General features: G+C 46.3%; 1 protein-coding gene across 3 annotated transcripts in view; it reads right to left on the minus strand.

Moving 5' to 3' along the window:
• The window catches only part of TDRD9 (tudor domain containing 9), a 100,791-nt gene that overhangs the window by 67,538 nt on the left and 14,910 nt on the right, over positions 1 to 18,343 (minus strand). For 2 of the 3 annotated variants that reach the window (XM_077923595.1, XM_077923581.1), the window contains exons 2-3: positions 9,942 to 10,042; positions 2,240 to 2,340 (exon numbers count right to left, since the gene is read on the minus strand). In XM_077923595.1, the coding sequence (XP_077779721.1) occupies positions 2,240 to 2,340; positions 9,942 to 10,042 (202 nt within the window). Of the gene's footprint in view, positions 1 to 2,239; positions 2,341 to 9,941; positions 10,043 to 15,042; positions 15,202 to 18,343 lie in introns of those variants that run through there. The other variant, XM_077923588.1, reaches the window with a different exon arrangement.

Genomic DNA, 18,343 nt, shown 5'->3' on the forward strand with positions numbered 1-18,343 from the left:
GGAATATATGAGCTGGCTGGCCTTACTGGAAGAATCCACGACCAAAAAGAAGAGGATTACCAAGAAGAGTGGGGAAAATTAAGGACTATTTGAATAAATACTGTGATATTAAAAATTAGAAATTACTTGAAAGTACCAGAATAGGCCTAGAATTAAATTAAGAGTTAATTAAATAAATAAGATTTAGAACCTAAAGGAAAGTTAAGAAATTTTATTTTAACTGGAATACTGTGTTTTAAAAAAAATGATACCAGAAAACTGCGACATTTTAATTACAAGGAAATTCAGATGGGAGGGCTCAGAGGAGGCCCAAAATATGTTTATGAGGTTAGAAGTTTAAATAATTAATTCATTTGTGTTGTTTAGGTGTTTAGGTTGTTTAGGTATTTAGGTACCTTGTTTTTATTTTCTTTTTTGTTTATATTTGTGATCTTGTCTTTTTTCTTTTGTTTTTTCTGTTTTTCTTTTGTTGTGATATGTGTTATACCTGTAAGAAACTTAATAAAAATTATTAATTTTTTTAAAAAAAGAGAAGCTTCTCCTCTGTCCCACTTGCGAACGTTATCCTCAACACAAAGTGCTTCCCCTCTCCTTTAAGGCAGGGGTGGGGAACCAGTGGTCCTCCAAATGTGGTTGGGCTCCAGCTCCCATCAGCATGGCCTCTGGCCAGAGGGGGCAGAAACTGCAGTCCAGTAAACACTGAGGCTAGCAAACCATCCGTTCTCCACTGCTGCTTCAAATCCTATGCATGGCCTTGCCTTACTCTTTCAGTCCATGTTCCCTTACACATGACCTTCCATGGCAAGGGGTTGGACCAGTGTTAGAAACTCAGCTATATAAGCTAGGCGCCAAATGGCTCCTTAAACCAGGGTTACAGTCACCAAAACGGAATGTCCAGCTGCCATTTTGCGGTCAGACAGCTCAAAAGTTGTATTTTTCCCTGAGGCATTTTTGTTGGGGATTGTAGGGAAAGACCTGCCAAAAAAGTTGAAAAACATCTTCATGTATGTGACAACGGTCGCGAGAGTTCTGGTAGCACAAGGATGGAAGACTGAAGAAACCCCAACTAAAGAATCGTGGCAAGAAAAATTGACGGACTATGCAGAACTGGCAAAACTGACATATAAGCCATGGGACAAGGATAACTGTGACTTTAAGGATGAATGGGAACCCTTTACAAAGTATTTGAAGATGCAACAAAGTGAACTGGACTCCTTGGCAGGTTTTGAATAAACATTCACAAACTTTTTATTGATAATAATCAGCTAAATAGTTTGAGGATCTATACAACTGTGTAACATGCAGAAAACAGCATTCTTAGAGAAACCAAAGACTGGAACTGAGGGAAGTTGGGGGGGGTGGGTTTTTTTTGGGGGGGAGGGAGGAAAAATGGGGGGGCAAGGATGATATGTTTTGGATAATATGTCTTGTTATAATTTTGAATAAAATTTTTTTTTAAAAAAAGTTGTATTTTTCCATTCCAGTTTTTGGTTCCTGAAATTGGTTCCAATTGTGCAGATGAAATATCAAGGGTGGAATTCTACAGGATGCGTTGTTGAGTGTGTGAAAACAGGCGAGATCCAAGGATTCAACCTGGCACCCAGGCATCTTCACTTGGTCACAAGTGGCCGAATTCTGCCTGGCGAATTTCGAACGCTGAGTTGGGACTACATGACCTTCCACACTTCCAACTCTACTGTAGGGTTCTGCGATTCAATCCCAGCATCTTCAGTTGCCATAACTTCTTCCCTGACACTGTCCAAAATGAAAATAAAGCTCTGGGGACACTGCCACCCCATGTCCTTGCTGAATATTACCAAAGCATAGATGACTACAGTGAGATCCTCTTTACCCAAGAAAGGATGCAGCCAGCACACTAAGATTTAATGGATGAAAAGGACTTGATGCAATGGCAGAAACTATCTGGGCATCCAAAGTAAGGGGGGGTTAATAGTGCTCAAGTTGTGCACCTGTTCCTTAAGTGGCATTGTGATGCTCATTCGGAACAGGCCAAAAAACTAGCTCCCTGGTCCATTAATCTAGTCCACATGCATCAACAGAGAAGCTTGAGACAGATATACATGGGAGGAAGCTATTGATGAATTACAAATATCAAAGGCAAGAAAACCCTTTCCAATACCTGTTTTAGCACAAGTGAAAACCAAGCAGACAGTAGCTTGGGGGTGGGAGAAAGAAAACACAACGTAACTTTATAAAACCAAGATGCAACATCATTTACCTCTTCTCTGTATCTTGATACAGGCAGATCAGGATATTTGTAATTGCTGACTGGCATGCAAGTTGCAGGACTGGATTCACGCTGGGGTGGTTGGAGTGGAGCTGGAGACACAGTCAAAAAGGTTAAGAAAACACGTGTCAAGTCAAAATGTTAACCAAGTCGGATGGGCGAATTTGTCAGTTTCTCATTTTTTCCAATCTTAAATTCAGTTCTCCACATCAGTTTGGAATAAATAAAAGTCCTTTTGAAAATCTATCAGCTTTTAAAGCAAATTTCTCCCAATATACACAGGCTTATATGCAATTTTACCTAAAATACAATTATTATTTTTTGCAAAGCAGATGCTACTGAAATAATGCATTTTGGTATGCTGTTTCATATGCCAAGACCTGGCTTAGTTACATGAACTATGTTGCCTCTGCATTTATTAAAAAGATGCTCTTGCATGTGAAGCAACTTTTTTGAAAAAAAGCACATTGCTTACTCCTGTTTATAGCTGGCTATAAATAATCTGGATTCATTTCTGTTCTATACATCTTCTGAATAGTTCCCCTCCTCTGCCCCCGCCCCCACAAAGAGTATTCTTCCCAAAAAAATCCACGCTTTGAATTGAGGATTAACTGGATTTCCTCATATTTGCAGAGCTTGCATTATTCATGGCTTCTTGAAAGATCTGTTTTTTCTGGTGGCAAAAATCTGGACTTTTTGAAAGCACACAGACAGGCACACAAGCAATATCCTTTGCCCTTGCTGATACAGTGTGTAAATTATTAGAGAATACAAACAAGATTTGGCAGCTGAATCAGCTGCAGACTTGTACCAAGTATTTTTTACAGCACCTCTCGCAATCCTATTTCCCAAAATTACATGGGGGAGAAAAAAAGATCCACTTGATTTAGGTGAACTTAAAAAAGATCCTGTTTAGCCAGGTTTTTGATGGCCAAATGTTCTTATTTTGCATTTTTATATAGTGAACCACCCTGTGATCTTTGGATGAAGGGAAGCATACAAATTTAATTTATATATATATATAGAATCATAGAATCATAGAGTTGGAAGAGACCACAAGGGCCATCGAGTCCAACCCCCTGCCAAGCAGGAAACACCATCAGAGCACTCCTGACATATGGTTGTCAAGCCTCTGCTTAAAGACCTCCAAAGAAGGAGACTCCACCACACTCCTTGGCAGCAAATTCCACTGTCGAACAGCTCTTACTGTCAGGAAGTTCTTCCTAATGTTTAGGTGGAATCTTCTTTCTTGTAGTTTGGATCCATTGCTCCGTGTCCGCTTCTCTGGAGCAGCAGAAAACAGCCTTTCTTCCTCCTCTATGTGACATCCTTTTATATATTTGAACATGACTATCATATCACCCCTTAACCTCCTCTTCTCCAGGCTAAACATGCCCAGCTCCCTTAGCCGTTCCTCATAAGGCATCATTTCCAGGCCTTTGACCATTTTGGTTGCCCTCCTCTGGACACGTTCCAGTTTGTCAGTGTCCTTCTTGAACTGTGGTGCCCAGAACTGGACACAGTACTCCAGGTGAGGTCTGACCAGAGCAGAATACAGTGGCACTATTACTTCCCTTGATCTAGATGCTATACTCCTATTGATGAGGCCCAGAATTACATTGGCTTTTTTAGCTGCCGCGTCACACTGTTGGCTCATGTCAAGTTTGTGGTCAACCAAGACTCCTAGATCCTTTTCACATGTACTGCTCTCAAGCCAGGTGTCACCCATCTTGTATTTGTGCCTCTCATTTTTTTTGCCCAAGTGCAATACTTTACATTTCTCCCTGTTAAAATTCATCTTGTTTGTTTTGGCCCAGTTCTCTAATCTGTCAAGGTCGTTTTGAAGTGTGATCCTGTCCTCTGGGGTGTTAGCCACCCCTCCCAGTTTGGTGTCATCTGCAAATTTGATCAGGATGCCCTTGAGTCCATCATCCAAGTCGTTGATAAAGATGTTGAATAAGACCGGGCCCAAGACAGAACCCTGTGGCACCCCACTAGTCACTCTTCTCCAGGATGAAGAGGAACCATTGATGAGCACCCTTTGGGTTCGGTCAGTCAGCCAGTTACAAATCCACTGAGTGGTAGCATAGTCAAGACCGCATTTTACCAGCTTCTTTACAAGAATATCATGGGGCACCTTGTCAAATGCCTTGCTGAAATCAAGGTAGACTACATCCACTGCGTTCCCTTCATCTACCAGGCTTGTAATTCTGTCAAAAAACGAGATCAGGTTAGTCTGACATGACTTATTTTTCAGAAATCCATGCTGACTATTGGTGATCACAGCATTCCTTTCTAGGTGCTCACAGACTGTTTGCTTAATGATCTGCTCCAGAATCTTCCCTGGTATTGATGTCAGACTGACTGGGCGGTAATTATTTGGGTCCTCTCTTTTCCCCTTTTTGAAAATAGGGACAACATTTGCCCTCCTCCAGTCTGCCGGGACTTCGCCTGTTCTCCAGGAATTCTCAAAGATGACTGCCAGTGGTTCTGAAATCACATCTGCCAGTTCTTTTAATACTCTTGGATGCAGTTCATCTGGCCCTGGAGACTTGAATACATCTAGACTAGCCAAGTATTCTTGTACTATCTCCTTAGTTATTCTGGGCTGTGTTTCCTCTGCTGAATCATTTGCTCCAAATTCTTCAGGTCGGGCATTGTTTTCTTTATCGGAGAAGACTGAGGCAAAGAAGGCATTGAGGAGTTCAGCCCTTTCTGTGTCCCCTGTTTGCATTTCACCATCTTCTCCTCTGAGTGACCCCACGGTTTCTTTGTTCTTCCTTTTGCTACGAACATACCCATAAAAGCCTTTTTTGTTGCTTTTAACCTCTCTAGCAAGCCTGAGTTCATTTTGTGCTTTAGCTTTTCTGACTTTGTGTCTACACGTGCTGGCTATTTGTTTGAATTCCTCTTTGGTGGTTTCCCCGCTTTTCCATTTTTTGTACACATCCTTTTTTAATCTTAACTCAGTTAAAAGTTCTTTAGATAGCCACCCTGGCTTCTTTAGGCACCTTCCATGTTTCCGTCTCATTGGTATTGCCTGAAGTTGTGCTTTTACTATCTCCCTCTTAACAAACTCCCAGCCATCTTGAACTCCCTTTCCTTTTAGTATTACTGTCCATGGGATCTCACCCAGCACTTCCCTAAGCTTTATGAAGTCGGCTTTCTTAAAGTCGAGAAATTGAGTCCTAGTATGCTTGGCTGCTCCTTTCCGCTGTATAGTAAACTTCAGAAGAGCATGATCACTCGCGCCTAATGATCCTTCCACTTCTACCCCACTAACCAGGTCATCAACATTGGTTAGGACCAGATCTAAAATGGCTGTTCCTCTTGTTGCTTCTCCCACTTTCTGGACAATGAAGTTGTCTGCAAGGGCAGTGAGGAATCTGTTTGACCTTATGCTCTTGGCTGAGTTTGACATCCAACAAATATCCGGGTAATTGAAGTCCCCCATTACTACTATCTCCCTTCCTTTTGCATGCTTGGCCATCTGTTCCAGGAAGGCATCATCTATGTCCTCCGTTTGGCTTGGGGATCTATAGTAAACTCCCACAATGAGGTCACTGTTATTCTTCTCTCCCTTAATTTTGACCCAAATGCTCTCACTTTGGCTTTGAGGTTCTAAATCTTGGATCTCTTCACAGGTATACACATCCCTGACATATAACGCCACTCCTCCTCCTTTCTTGTCTGGTCTGTTTCAGTGATTCCTATTATGTCATATTTAGTTTGCTGTACCAGGAGCTCAAGCTCATCTTGTTTATTTCCCATGCTTTGCGCATTAGTGTACAGACATTGAAGTCCATTAATCATTCCCCCGTGTCTCTTATTTAAGGATTTTCTCCTCCCACCACTAGGTCTGCATGCTCTTTGCTCCATTCGGTCTATGACATTTGGATGATCATCTTCATCAATTGATAGACTCCTACCTTCAGGAGCACTGTCTCCCTCCCCCACATTAGTCAGTTTAAAGCCCTCCTGATGAGGTTTCTGAGATTTTTTGCAAAAACATTCCTCCCAACCGTTGTGAGGTGCAGCCCATCGCTTGCCAGAAGTCCATCTTCAAGAAACTGCATTCCGTGATCTAAGAATCCAAACCGTTCCTGTTTGCACCATTTGCGAAGCCAGTTGTTCACTTCCACTATTTTTCCCTCTCTCCCTGGGCCACGTCGTTCAACTGGGAGGACAGATGAGATGACAATTTGTGCATTTAATTGCTTCAATTTCCTGCCCAGAGCCTCGTAATCTCTTTTGATCTTCTGGAGGCTATTGCTTGCAGTGTCATTGGTTCCCACATGAACCAAGAGGAAGGGGTATTTGTCAGTGGGTTTTATGATTCCTTGCAGTCGTTCAGTTACATCTTGGATCTTAGCCCCGGGGAGACAGCACACTTCCCGAGACATCTTGTCAGGCCATATTGTTCTTGGCAACTTGAAACTATTATCTGTGAGGGTAGGTGACTAACTGTTTAAAATGTTTTCACTTGTTCTCATGTTCTTAGGTGGTTTCATTGTTTTTAAAAGTTTGAAACATGTTTTTATTTTTAAATATTATTGATTTAACGTTTTGGCTGCCCTGGGCTCCTCTGGGAGGAAGCGCAAGAATAGAAATGTAAATAACAACAACAACAATAGTAATATTTAAAAAACCCAAAAACTGAGTCCTAAAATGGCTATCCTCCGCAAGTATTATAATGAATATTTGCTGAGCCTCAAATAGCCCCACCCACAGATGCTACATGACACCCTGGTGTGGATGAAACGATGTAAAATATCGATCGTGTACAAACTGAACTGAAATTCCGCTTGCAGTTTACAACAGAAGAGCCACTGTCTGGAATCAGCCGGAATGCAGCAGTCTGGTCCCTAACTTAGAAGAGGGCAACAGCCCAGCTTGGACAACCACACTTCAGTTTAATACTTCAACCATACATCCATCAGATTCGGCTGGTGGCCCAGCAGTGCCCTTATCTGGACAGGGATAGCCTAACTTTTTTCTTTTGTCCATGCTGTGGTAACCTCTCTCTTGTGAAACACAGCAAAGGAAGAATAAAACTCAAAGAATCAGAGAGTGGTCATGTTTACACCATTCAGCTATTGTCCATGCAGCTAAGCTTCTAAGGAGGCCCAGAGCAAGTCCTTGTTTATGGGAAGACCTGAAGGCTTACTAAAAAAAATATCTCTCCCTCAACCAGTCATGGTCCCATGTCTGAGATTCTCCATAGCTTCAAAGACAGAAAGAGAAATTGGGAGTTGGCAACAATTCACTCGGAAGTAAACCACTTCCTAACCTCTTCTCTGCTGAGATGAGAAAGCTGAGGGCACACACCAGACTGTTACAGGATGTTAACAGGAAATACTGAGCCTAAGGCTTGCCGATCAGAAGGTCGGCGGTTCGAATCCCCGCAACGGGGTGAGCTCCTGTGGCTCGGTCCCTGCTCCTGCCAACCTAGCAGTTCGAAAGCATGTCAAAGTGCAAGTAGATAAATAGGTACTGCTCCGGCGGGAAGGTAAACAGTGTTTTCGTGCGCTGCTCTGGTTCTCCAGAAGCGGCTTAGTCATGCTGGTCACATGACCCGGAAAAACTGTCTGTGCACAAACGTCACCTCCCTCGGCCAGTAAAGCGAGATGAGAGCCGCAACCCCAGAGTAGTTCGTGACTGGACTTAACTGTCAGGGGTCCTTTACCTTTAAAGACTTCCTGTATTTCACTGCTGACATGAATGTGCAACTTGGGCCACTGTGCTGTTGCCCAGATTGGGCGGCCATCTGCCATGTAGGCTTTGAGATTCCTGCATTGCAGAGGGTTGGACTAGATAACCCTTAGGGTCCCTCCCAATGCTACAATTTTATGATTCTGTGATTCCAAAGCTTTATATAAATGCAACTAGTCTTAACAATCAGCCCCCTTCCACCGAGGTCAATGCCATTTAAAGGTGATTTACTTCAGCTAGATTGTGCCCCTAATGAGCAGTAATACACTTCTCCTCCTTGTAATAAGGTTTTCTGGCCAGGATTCTTCTAAATATAATCCTTGGGAAAACTCATGTACACTACAGCATTCTGTCACAACAGTACAATGCTTGCTGGCTACCCACCCTCTGGCAAATTCAGAGATGTCAGTATGGAAACATCAACAGCTCTGCATGATTTGACCAATGCTGGAAGATATTTTAAGCTGCTAGGAGAAAATGGTTCTGGCAGCATTGGAAAAATCCAAAGAGATTCACTGCCAGGTGCCTAGAAGTTTGTTGGTGACACCCAGGATCATGGATTTCATGTTGTTTCCAAGCTCTAAGTAGGATCTATAGAGGATATGTTGACACTGGGCCTTTACGGGCTTAATACTGGCGTCCAGTACGAATTTCTCCACAGCACAAATGGTTGCCATGGAACACATTTTTTTTCTTCACACAGAAGTGCAACACTCACCCTCTTGTGAACTGTGACACAGCAAAGTGGGTAGCATTATAAGAAGGTGGGGGGGTTAAGCCGGTGGGCCCCCAAACCTTTGCTCAGGGTAGGGGCTGAGACCTCTTGTCAAGTTCTGCTAAGTTTGCCGCTGTGAGTGAAGTTATTATGGGTGAAGTTGAGGGTTCAGGAAGGGAAGGGGCGTTTCTAACATAGAATCCTCTTGCCTTTGCAGAAAGACAAAAGGGGAGACCAAACCAACTGCCCTCAAGATTCTGTGGACTGAACCAACTGTCCCAAAGGTTCTGTGGGCCATGGAAAGCATATAAGTTCCTCCTCCATGCCAAAGATAAGCAACTGTGATTGCTTCAGGAGCGGGATCAGGAGAATTCCAATGGACTTGGGATGAAGGGAGAATCATTCCTCCTACGCTTCCAAAACTGTTGCTACATCCCTTCCTTTGGCCCAAGGAAAACCCTCATAACAGTTTCAATGGTGATGGGTCAGCTGGTGGCGAAGCGTGGTCCAGAGAAAACTGGCCTTCTGCAGACGTGATGCTTGGACAGAATGCAAGATAGTTCATCTGTTGGGTGGCAAATGATGAAGGAGCACTGCACTCTGCCTGCCCCCAAATTACTGTTGAAGACACTTAACCAGGCACCCCCAAACCCAGCCCTCCAGATGTTTTGTGACTACAATTCCCATCATCCCTGATCACTGGTCCTGTTAGATAGGGATGATGGGAGTTGTAGTCCCAAAACATCTGGAGGGCCGAGTTTGGGGGTGCCTGCACTTAACAGTAGGGAAGGGATAGCCAATCTGATGTGCTCCAGGTGTTGTTGGGACCAGACTATCACAGAATCATAGCGTTTGAAGGGACCCCGAGGATCATCTAGTCCAACCCCCTGCAATGCAGGAATATGCATCTGTCCTAGACAGAGATTGAACCTGCAACCTTGGCGTTATCAGCACCATGCTCTAACTAACTGAGCTATCAAGCCCCAGCTAACATGGTTAATAGCCAGGGACAATGCAGAATGCAATCCAGCAACTCTGAGAACATTGCGCATTTTCAGTCTAGGAAAATATGCACTCAGTTCCTCCTGTTGACTCTTGTGCACAAGTGTTGCGCATATACACAAACACACTCCAGCTAGGCACCACTTCAAGTTCACATACGTGATCTTAATCCAGCCTCTACCAAATGCAGCATCTCACAATCCCTTCTCACAATTTACGCATGGCTGCCTAAGGTGCCTTTAAAGTTAAGATTTATTTTTTTACCTGGTTCACAGGGAGGCCAACTGCTGTCTGAGGCATCGAGTTCATCGGACTCCAGTTGTCTGTATCTTTCAACATATTCAACTCCAGCACTCTGTCGAGCTCTGTCAGGTGGGAAGACAAAATACAGTCTCACTCTTATTTCATAAACTCAAAGAAACCTTTATTTTTAAAAAAGTTTTACAAGTTGTGTGTCTTTTGTCTCGCAATTTGATCCTTCTACATGGTTTTGTATGTACTGTGGCATCTTATGTGTTGTGACTTGCAGTTGTTTTTATCGATCGTTTAGTAGTTACTCATTGTAATTGTAAAGAGTGATTTCTGTTTAATTATTTGCCGATGCTTTGAGAGGACACTTGTACCTTGGTTCTCAATTTTAATCCATTCCAGGAGTCCGTTCGACTCCCAAAAATGGTTCGAAAACCAAGGCACGGCTTCCAATTGGCCGCAGGAGCTTCCTGCAGCCAATTGGAAGCCATGGAAGCTGCGTCGGATGTTTGGCTGCCAAAAAATGTTCACAAACCGTAACACTCACTTGCGACTTTCGGGTGCCAATTTGTTCAACAACTAAGGCATTCAACTACCAAGTTACCACTGTAGATGGTACTATTATATTCTAATACTATTATATTCTAATAGATTATTAAAGATTGCTTTGTTTGATATAAGTGGTTACATTTTAAAGTTATGTTTTATGGTGACTTTTTATATTGGGTCAAATTATTATAAGATGTGTGTTCTTTGTTGCTGTAAACTGCCTTGTGCATAGTAATGAATGAATGAATTTATTATTTCGGTCCCAGACCAGTTCCAGCCTGTGCATAGTAATATAGAAAGGTGGCATACAAATTAGAAGTGATATGAAATGAGGCACTCCTGTTAAGTGATGGAGAAGGATGCAGCAAGTTGTAAATGGCAACTGGGGATGCTCACTGGACCAAGTTTGGTCCCTCAGTCACACACTGAGCTCCAAGGTGCACCACAGGGCCGGTCCTACCATTAGGCAGACTGAGGTGATTTTCAACTGTCATAAAAGGACGATGAAATTACATGCAATCAATCATTATTACAGTGGTAGCTCGGGTTACATACACTTCAGGTTACATACGCTTCAGGTTACAGACTCCGCTAACCCAGAAATAGTGCTTCAGGTTAAGAACTTTGCTTCAGGATGAGAACAGAAATCGTGCTCCGGCAGCGCAGCAGCAGCAGGAGGCCCCATTAGCTAAAGTGGTGCTTCAGGTTAAGAACAGTTTCAGGTTAAGTACGGACCTCCGGAACGAATTAAGTACTTAACCCGAGGTACCACTGTATAATAAACATCATCATATTTTTAAAGTCATGATACCTCAGGTATCATAATAACCTGAACAGTCTTGGACATATTTTGCCTTTCTGCCTCAGACAGCATGATGCCTTAGGCCAACCCTATGTGAAGATAAAAGTAAGTTTTCAATTCTTTTCTATCCTGGCGTAAATGATACAATAGTAAGGAAGCATTTGTTTAACCCAATGAGTTTTGCTGAGTGGGCTGGGCTTTTTCAAAAATCCAAGGGCTTTAAAACTATTTCCAAGCAACTCTTCAGGCTATTTTTTTCCCCATGCCTGCTTGCTTGCTGGTATCAAGAAATAGCTATTAAGCACTAACCACAAAAATAACATCAAATTAACAAAAGGAATGCCAGCTTGTCCCTTCAGAGGAATTACTGGGAGGGAAACACCATTTAACACTAAAAATAATTGGCACATTTGTACTAAATATACTCCCACAATAACACGTTAGGCTTTAAATTAATTCAGGGATTTCAAAAGGTCTTCCCTGACTTAAAGCTATGAAATGACCTCAGAAAAGGTTGTGAGCCAATGCCAGCAAAATGGGGGGGGGGGGGGGAGAAAACTGAACCCATACAAAGGAAATCACAGAGACACATAAATATGTACATATTTCACATATATACATCACACATATCTCAAAAGTGAAGAGAGGGATATTAGAAATGACATAGCTATAACGCTCATGTTTCTTAAACATCTGTGTTACAATTTTTATTATGCTATACAAGAAGAAGAAGAAGAGGAGGAGTTTGGATTTGATATCCCGCCTTTCACTCCCTTTAAGGAGTCTCAAAACGGCTAACATTCTCCTTTCCCTTCCTCCCCCACAACAAACACTCTGTGAGGTGAGTGGGGCTGAGAGACTTCAAAGAAGTGTGACTAGCGCAAGGTCACCCAGCAGCTGCATGTGGAGGAGCAGGGAAGCGAACCCGGTTCCCCAGATTACGAGACTACCGCTCTTAACCACTACACCACTGCACACAATGAAAAACAGGGAGCATCCCAGTATATGAAGCATTTCTATTATCTTTAACGATTTCCCATCCAAAAGCTGGAAGACTTTGCGGCTCTGAAACAACCTCACTGCAAGAAGTTGTTGTGGAAGAAGTTGGAGAGCCAATCAACGAAAGCTTAATCCAGACAAGACTGGCGTGCTGGTTGTTCCCTAGACCAGATGGATGGGAGGCAGCCTGCTCAAGATGGGGTTACACTCCTCCCGAAGGAGCAGGTACGTAGCTTGTAGGATCCAGATTCAAGTGAGCTCAGTGGCTCCCACTTGTGGCTCCAGCTGTGCCCCTACGTCATGGGTAGGCAAACTAAGGCGCGGGGGCCGGATCTGGCCCAATCGCCTTCTCAATCTGGCCCGCGGACAGTCTGTGAATCAGGGCGTTTTTACATGAGTAGAATGTGTCCTTTTATTTAAAATGCATCTCTGGGTTATTTGTGGGGCCTGCCTGGTGTTTTTACATGAGTAGAATGTGTCCTTTTATTTAAAATGAATCTCTGGGTTATTTGTGGGGCACAGGAATGCATTCATTTTTTTCTCAAAATATAGTCCAGCACCCCACAAGGTCTGAGGGACAGTGGACCGGCCCCCCGCTGGAAAAGTTTGCTGACCCCTGCCCTACGTGGACAGAAGAAGCCTAACCTCTGCTGTCCATGCTCTGGTAATGTCTAGGCTGGACTACTGCAAGGCATTTACATGTTGAGCTGCCTTTGAAGACAGTATGGAAACTGCAGCTGACATATTATGGAGGCAGGATAGTTGGAACATATTAACACCAATTCTGGCACTAGTTTTTACCTATAAAGCCTTATCTGCAAGGACAGTGTCTCCCCACATGAACCAACCTAGACCCTGTGGAGGCCCCTCTTCATGTTCCCCCTTCATGTGAGGTTTGGAGGATGGCAACAAAAAAGGGGGGGTTTCAGTGGTGGTCTCCTGCTTGTGAAAACTCTCCATGGGGAGGCACACCTGGAGCCATCTTTGTCCAGTCTCAGGCACCAGGCAAAGGCTTTTCTTTTCGCCCAGACTCTTAGCCCTTAATTTGAAGGATGGCATTGTGGCCTCTTTTAGCAGGGCAAGACTTGTAGCCCTGCCTTTTGGTTTAACTGTGTTTTCAGTCCTTCGTTTTTATTTTTTTTAAAGTTTTCATTGTTGCTTTTAACTGATTTTAATGTAGGTCACTTTGAGTTAGCTTTTAAGAAAAGCAACTAACATAGTAAAAAGTAGCTGTCTTATTACAAAAGAATTTCAGAAATGGACTGGAAAGAGAAGTTGCTGAATTAAAACCATGGAGAGACCTGGTCTGAATAGAGACATTGGAGTCTTATCTCATTATACAGTACATGGTCCCCCCCACCAAATGAAGACTGAACGAAAACCTACACCAAATCCATTAATCGCCAGAAGTTAAAATATAAAAACATGTCGTGGGACTAGCTATTCTAACACGGAATTTTCAACATACAAGATGGCTGGTCTTGACCTATAATGCTCTCGATAATACCAAGTGACAGGGTGCTAAGGCAGCACATGAACAATGGGAATTTAAGTGGAAGTAGTAAGATGTACCAAAGCCACTGGAAATCGTAACTCTGAACGCAAGCACTTGTGACAGCATCCCATCTTCCACAAGCCTGGATATTTCTGAGGCCCTTATTTTTCCACTTTAATACCCAATTCTCCATCCCTACATCAATGTTTTTGTTAGCAAGAGACTAGGGGTTTTACTTAATACTGATGCCAGCATCAATCAACCCAGAGGTTGTGCTTTCATCTGTATGGATGCTCTTACAAACACTGCCCCCATTCCAGCACCAGTGTCTTCCTCATCCCTCACAGCTGCTTCAGTTATAGCTGGCGAAGGGCTGAACGACAATGTTATGCGCAGTGTGAGGTCACTGCTGAAAGTGGATGCCCCGTGTCAAATTTGCCCTTCCCCAAGCTTACACTGAGGTGCACTTACCTGCCATGGAAGCAGGTGCCTATTGAGACTGATTGGGCGGAAGTTCAACAGTAGGGGGAGCCAGAGACAAAGAGGCAAAATGTCGTTTTCCTTTTAATTTACTTTGGTGTTGGGGGGTGACTGAGGTGCCTCAGGGTTCTGACCTCTCCTCCATGCTTTTTAACATCTACATGCAGCCGCTGGGTGAGATCATCAGGAGGTTTGGGCTGGGTGTTCATCAGTATGCGGATGATACCCAGCTCTACCTCTCTTTCAAATCGGAACCAGTGAAGGCCCTGTGTGAGTGCCTGGAGGCAGTTGGAGGATGGATGGCATCTAACAGATTGAGGTTGAATCCTGACAAGACAGAAGTACTGTTTTGGGGGGATGGGGGCGGGGGGGGTGTGGAAGACTCCCTGATCCTGAGCGGGGCAACTGTACCCCTGAAGGAGCAGGTATGCAGCCTGGAGTCATTTTGGACTCACAGCTGTCCATGGAGGCACAGGTCGATTCTGTGTCCAGGGCAGCTGTTTATCAGCTCCATCTGGTGCGCAGGCTGAGGGCCTTCTCGGTCATGGCGCCTGCCCTGTGGAACGCCCCCCCCCATCAGATGTCAAGGAAATAAACAACTATCTGACTTTTATAATGTTTTATGAAGTCATTTTTTACATGCTGTAAGCCACGCAGAGTAGCTGGGGAAACTCAACCAGGTGGGTGGGGCATAAATATTATATTATTATTATTATCATCATCATCACTACTACTACTACTTTAAATGTGTACTAGTAACGTTTTCCAGAAAAAGAAGTGCCAGAGCTCACCGCCATAGGCGCCAACGTCGCCGCCATCTTGAAACCAAAATCACATGACTAGATGCTGGGCTATACCATCTTATAGGGAGATTCAGATTGTTTCGCCCCTCAAATCGGCGCATCGCGAAAAGGATGATCAACACAGTACGCTGAAATGGTGTTGCCCACGCTTGCCTTACTTTAGCCTACTAGCCACCAGCTTCCTTTCTTGATTGGCTCCTGATGCTCTTCCTGAAAGAGCCCCCACCCACCCCAAACGCCCGCCTCTCACTGTTTCTGATTGGTAAAACATTCACTCTTTCAGCATCGATTATTCTGCAACTGCATCTTGTTGCCTTCTTCGGTAAAGAACACCTGGTGGTGCTACACAGGGTTGCAGCAGCCTAGGAACATCAGATCTCCCACTGGGATCACCATAACTCCCCATGCTCCGGGGCGCGAACGCTCAAGGCAGGGAGGATGGCGAAGGTGGCGGCAGCGCAAGGCAGGGGCCAAGAAAAGATGCCGGAACTGGGTTCCACCAGAAGAAGAAGAAAACACCATGTACCAGACATGGCAATGGCAGCAGGTCTCTGAACCATCCGCCACTGGAGAACACAGGAGAATGCTCTTGTGCTCCTAAATGAAGAAGACTCCTGCTGGATCAGGCCAAGGTCCTATCCAGTTCAGATTCCTGTCCTCACGGTGACCAACCAGATGCCCCAACAGGAAACCTGAAAGGAACAGCATTCTCCCCAACAACCTTCCCTAAAAACTGATATTCAGTGACAAATGCCACCTCTGACATTGGCAGAAGTACACACCTGTCTTAGCTATTGGCCACTGAAAACCTTATCATCCATGAAATTAATCTAGGCCTCCGTTAAAGCATTCAAAGTCTGTTGCCTTCCCAAGTCTTCTGGCTGGTCACTGTGGGAAATAGTATGTATTAGTACAGGGGTCAGCAAACTTTTTCAGCAGGGGGCCGGTCCACTGTCCCTCAGACCTTGTGGAGGGGCTGGACTATATTGGGGGGGGGGGGGTGAACGAATTCCTATGCCCCACAAATAACCCAGAGATGCATTTTAAACAAAAGGACACATTCTACTCATGTAAAAACACGCTGATTCCCGGACCGTCCGCGGGCTGGACTGAGAAGGCGATTGGGCCGCATCCAGCCCCCGGGCCTTAGGTTGCCTACCCCTGCTTTAGTGTGATCCAACAGGCCTGCTATTACATTATTATTATTAATTATTATTATTAATAATAATACTCGCTAAAAAGAGTTTTCATCCGATGTAAACGGCAGCGACATTCACAGGGGCTGTGGCCTTTCCTTTAGTAGACAAGGTGGCATTCAAAACTGGAAGACGCTTGAATTCAGCTACCGAAATAGGCTGATTCGGGAAAGGAAAGGGGGGAATGGAAAACTCATTAATTCAAAAACCTTAATGCGCCACTGCATTAACTAGCATGACGCGTACCTTTTCAGAATTTCAAAGCTTCGGGCTTAACAGTTATAAATATTGAAGACTATGTAGAACCGCAGAATAAAATCTAAATTCTTAACCCAAAAGGGGAGGGGTGTTCAGTGCTAACTATACAAGCTACGTACAAAAGGTGTACAGCTTACAGGCCTTGCATTCAACCTGCTCAGTCACTTCTTCTAGGCCCAGAATAACTTTCGGTATTCCCTGATCTCACAGCCATCTTATTTCACAAAATTCTGACCTTAGTTCAGTGTTTCCCAACCTTTTTTGGGCAAAGGCACACTTGTTTCATGAAAAAAATCTCGAGGCACACCACCATTAGAAAATGTTAAAAAATTTAACTCTGTGCCTATATTGACTACCGTATTTTTCGCCCCATAGGACGCACCGCCCCATAAGACGCACCTAATTTTTTGGGGGGAGAATAAAGAAAAAAAAATTTTTCCCTCCCCAGGCACGGGGCAGGCGCGGGGGAAGCCCAAGCTTCCCCCGACCCCAGCCCCCAGAACAGCCTGATATCCGCAAGCCTAGGGAGCCACACTGGTCTCCCCAGGCTTGCGGAGAGGTGCGTGAAGCCCGGGGGCGCTCTTCAGCGCGCACCAGGCTTCGGGATGCAGGCAGCTCTGCGCTACCCTCCAGAGCCCCGTGCGGCTTCGCGCTCGGATCCGGGGGGTGGCGCGGAGCTGCAAGAAGCCCTGGAGCGCAGGCAGCTCCGCACCACCCTCCGGAGCCCTGCGCAGCTTCGCGCCAGGATCCAGAGGGTGGTGCAGAGCTGCAGGAAGCCCTGGAGCCCAGGTAGCTCCGCGCCACCCTCCGGAGCCCCGCGCGGCTTCGCACCGGGATCCGGGGGGTGGCGCAGAGCTGCAAGAAGCCCTGGAGCGCAGGCAGCTCCGCACCACCCTCCGCAGCCCCGCGCGGCTTCGCGCCGGGATCCGGGGGGTGGCGCGGAGCTGCAAGAAGCCCTGGAGCGCAGGCAGCTCCGTGCCACCCTCCGCAGCCCCGCGCGGCTTCGAGCCGGGATCCGGGGGTGGCGCGGAGCTGCAAGAAGCCCTGGAGCGCGGGCAGCTCCGCGCCACCCTCCGCAGCCTCCTACGGAGGGCGCCCCGTGCTCCGCGCTGCTGGCTGCCGCCCGCAAGCCGTGCACGCGGGGGGGGGGAGTTCCCCTGGGCGCGCAAGGCTTGCGGACAGCTGCGCGAAGAACGGGGCGTCCTCCGAAGGACGCCCCGCGCTCCGCGCTGCAGGCTGCCGCCGCAAGCCTTGCGCGCCGGGGGGGGGGAGTTCCCCCAGGCGCCCAAGGCTTGCGGACAGCTGCGCGAAGCACGGGGCGTCCTCCAAAGGGCGCCCTGCGCTCCAGGCTGCCGCCCGCAAGCCTTGCGCGCCGGGGGGGGAGTTCCCCCAGGCGCCCAAGGCTTGCGGACAGCTGCGCGAAGCACGGGGCGTCCTCCAAAGGGCGCCCCGCGCTGCAGGCTGCCGCCCGCAAGCCTTGCGCGCCGGGGGGGGTTCCCCCAGGCGCCCAAGGCTTGCGGACAGCTGCACGAAGCACGGGGCGTCCTCCAAAGGGCGCCCCGCGCTGCAGGCTGCCGCCCGCAAGCCTTGCGCGCCAGGGGGGGGGGTTCCCCCAGGCGCCCAAGGCTTGCGGACAGCTGCGCGAAGCACGGGGCGTCCTCCAAAGGGCGCCCCGCGCTCCAGGCTGCCGCCCGCAAGCCTTGCGCGCCGGGGGGGGGAGTTCCCCCAGGCGCCCAAGGCTTGCGGACAGCTGCGCGAAGCACGGGGCGTCCTCCAAAGGGCGCCCCGCGCTCCGCGCTGCAGGCTGCCGCCCGCAAGCCTTGCGCGCCGGGGGG

Source organism: Podarcis muralis, chromosome 1 (assembly GCF_964188315.1).
Source record: "Podarcis muralis chromosome 1, rPodMur119.hap1.1, whole genome shotgun sequence".
NCBI classification, from domain to species: Eukaryota; Metazoa; Chordata; class Lepidosauria; order Squamata; family Lacertidae; genus Podarcis; species Podarcis muralis.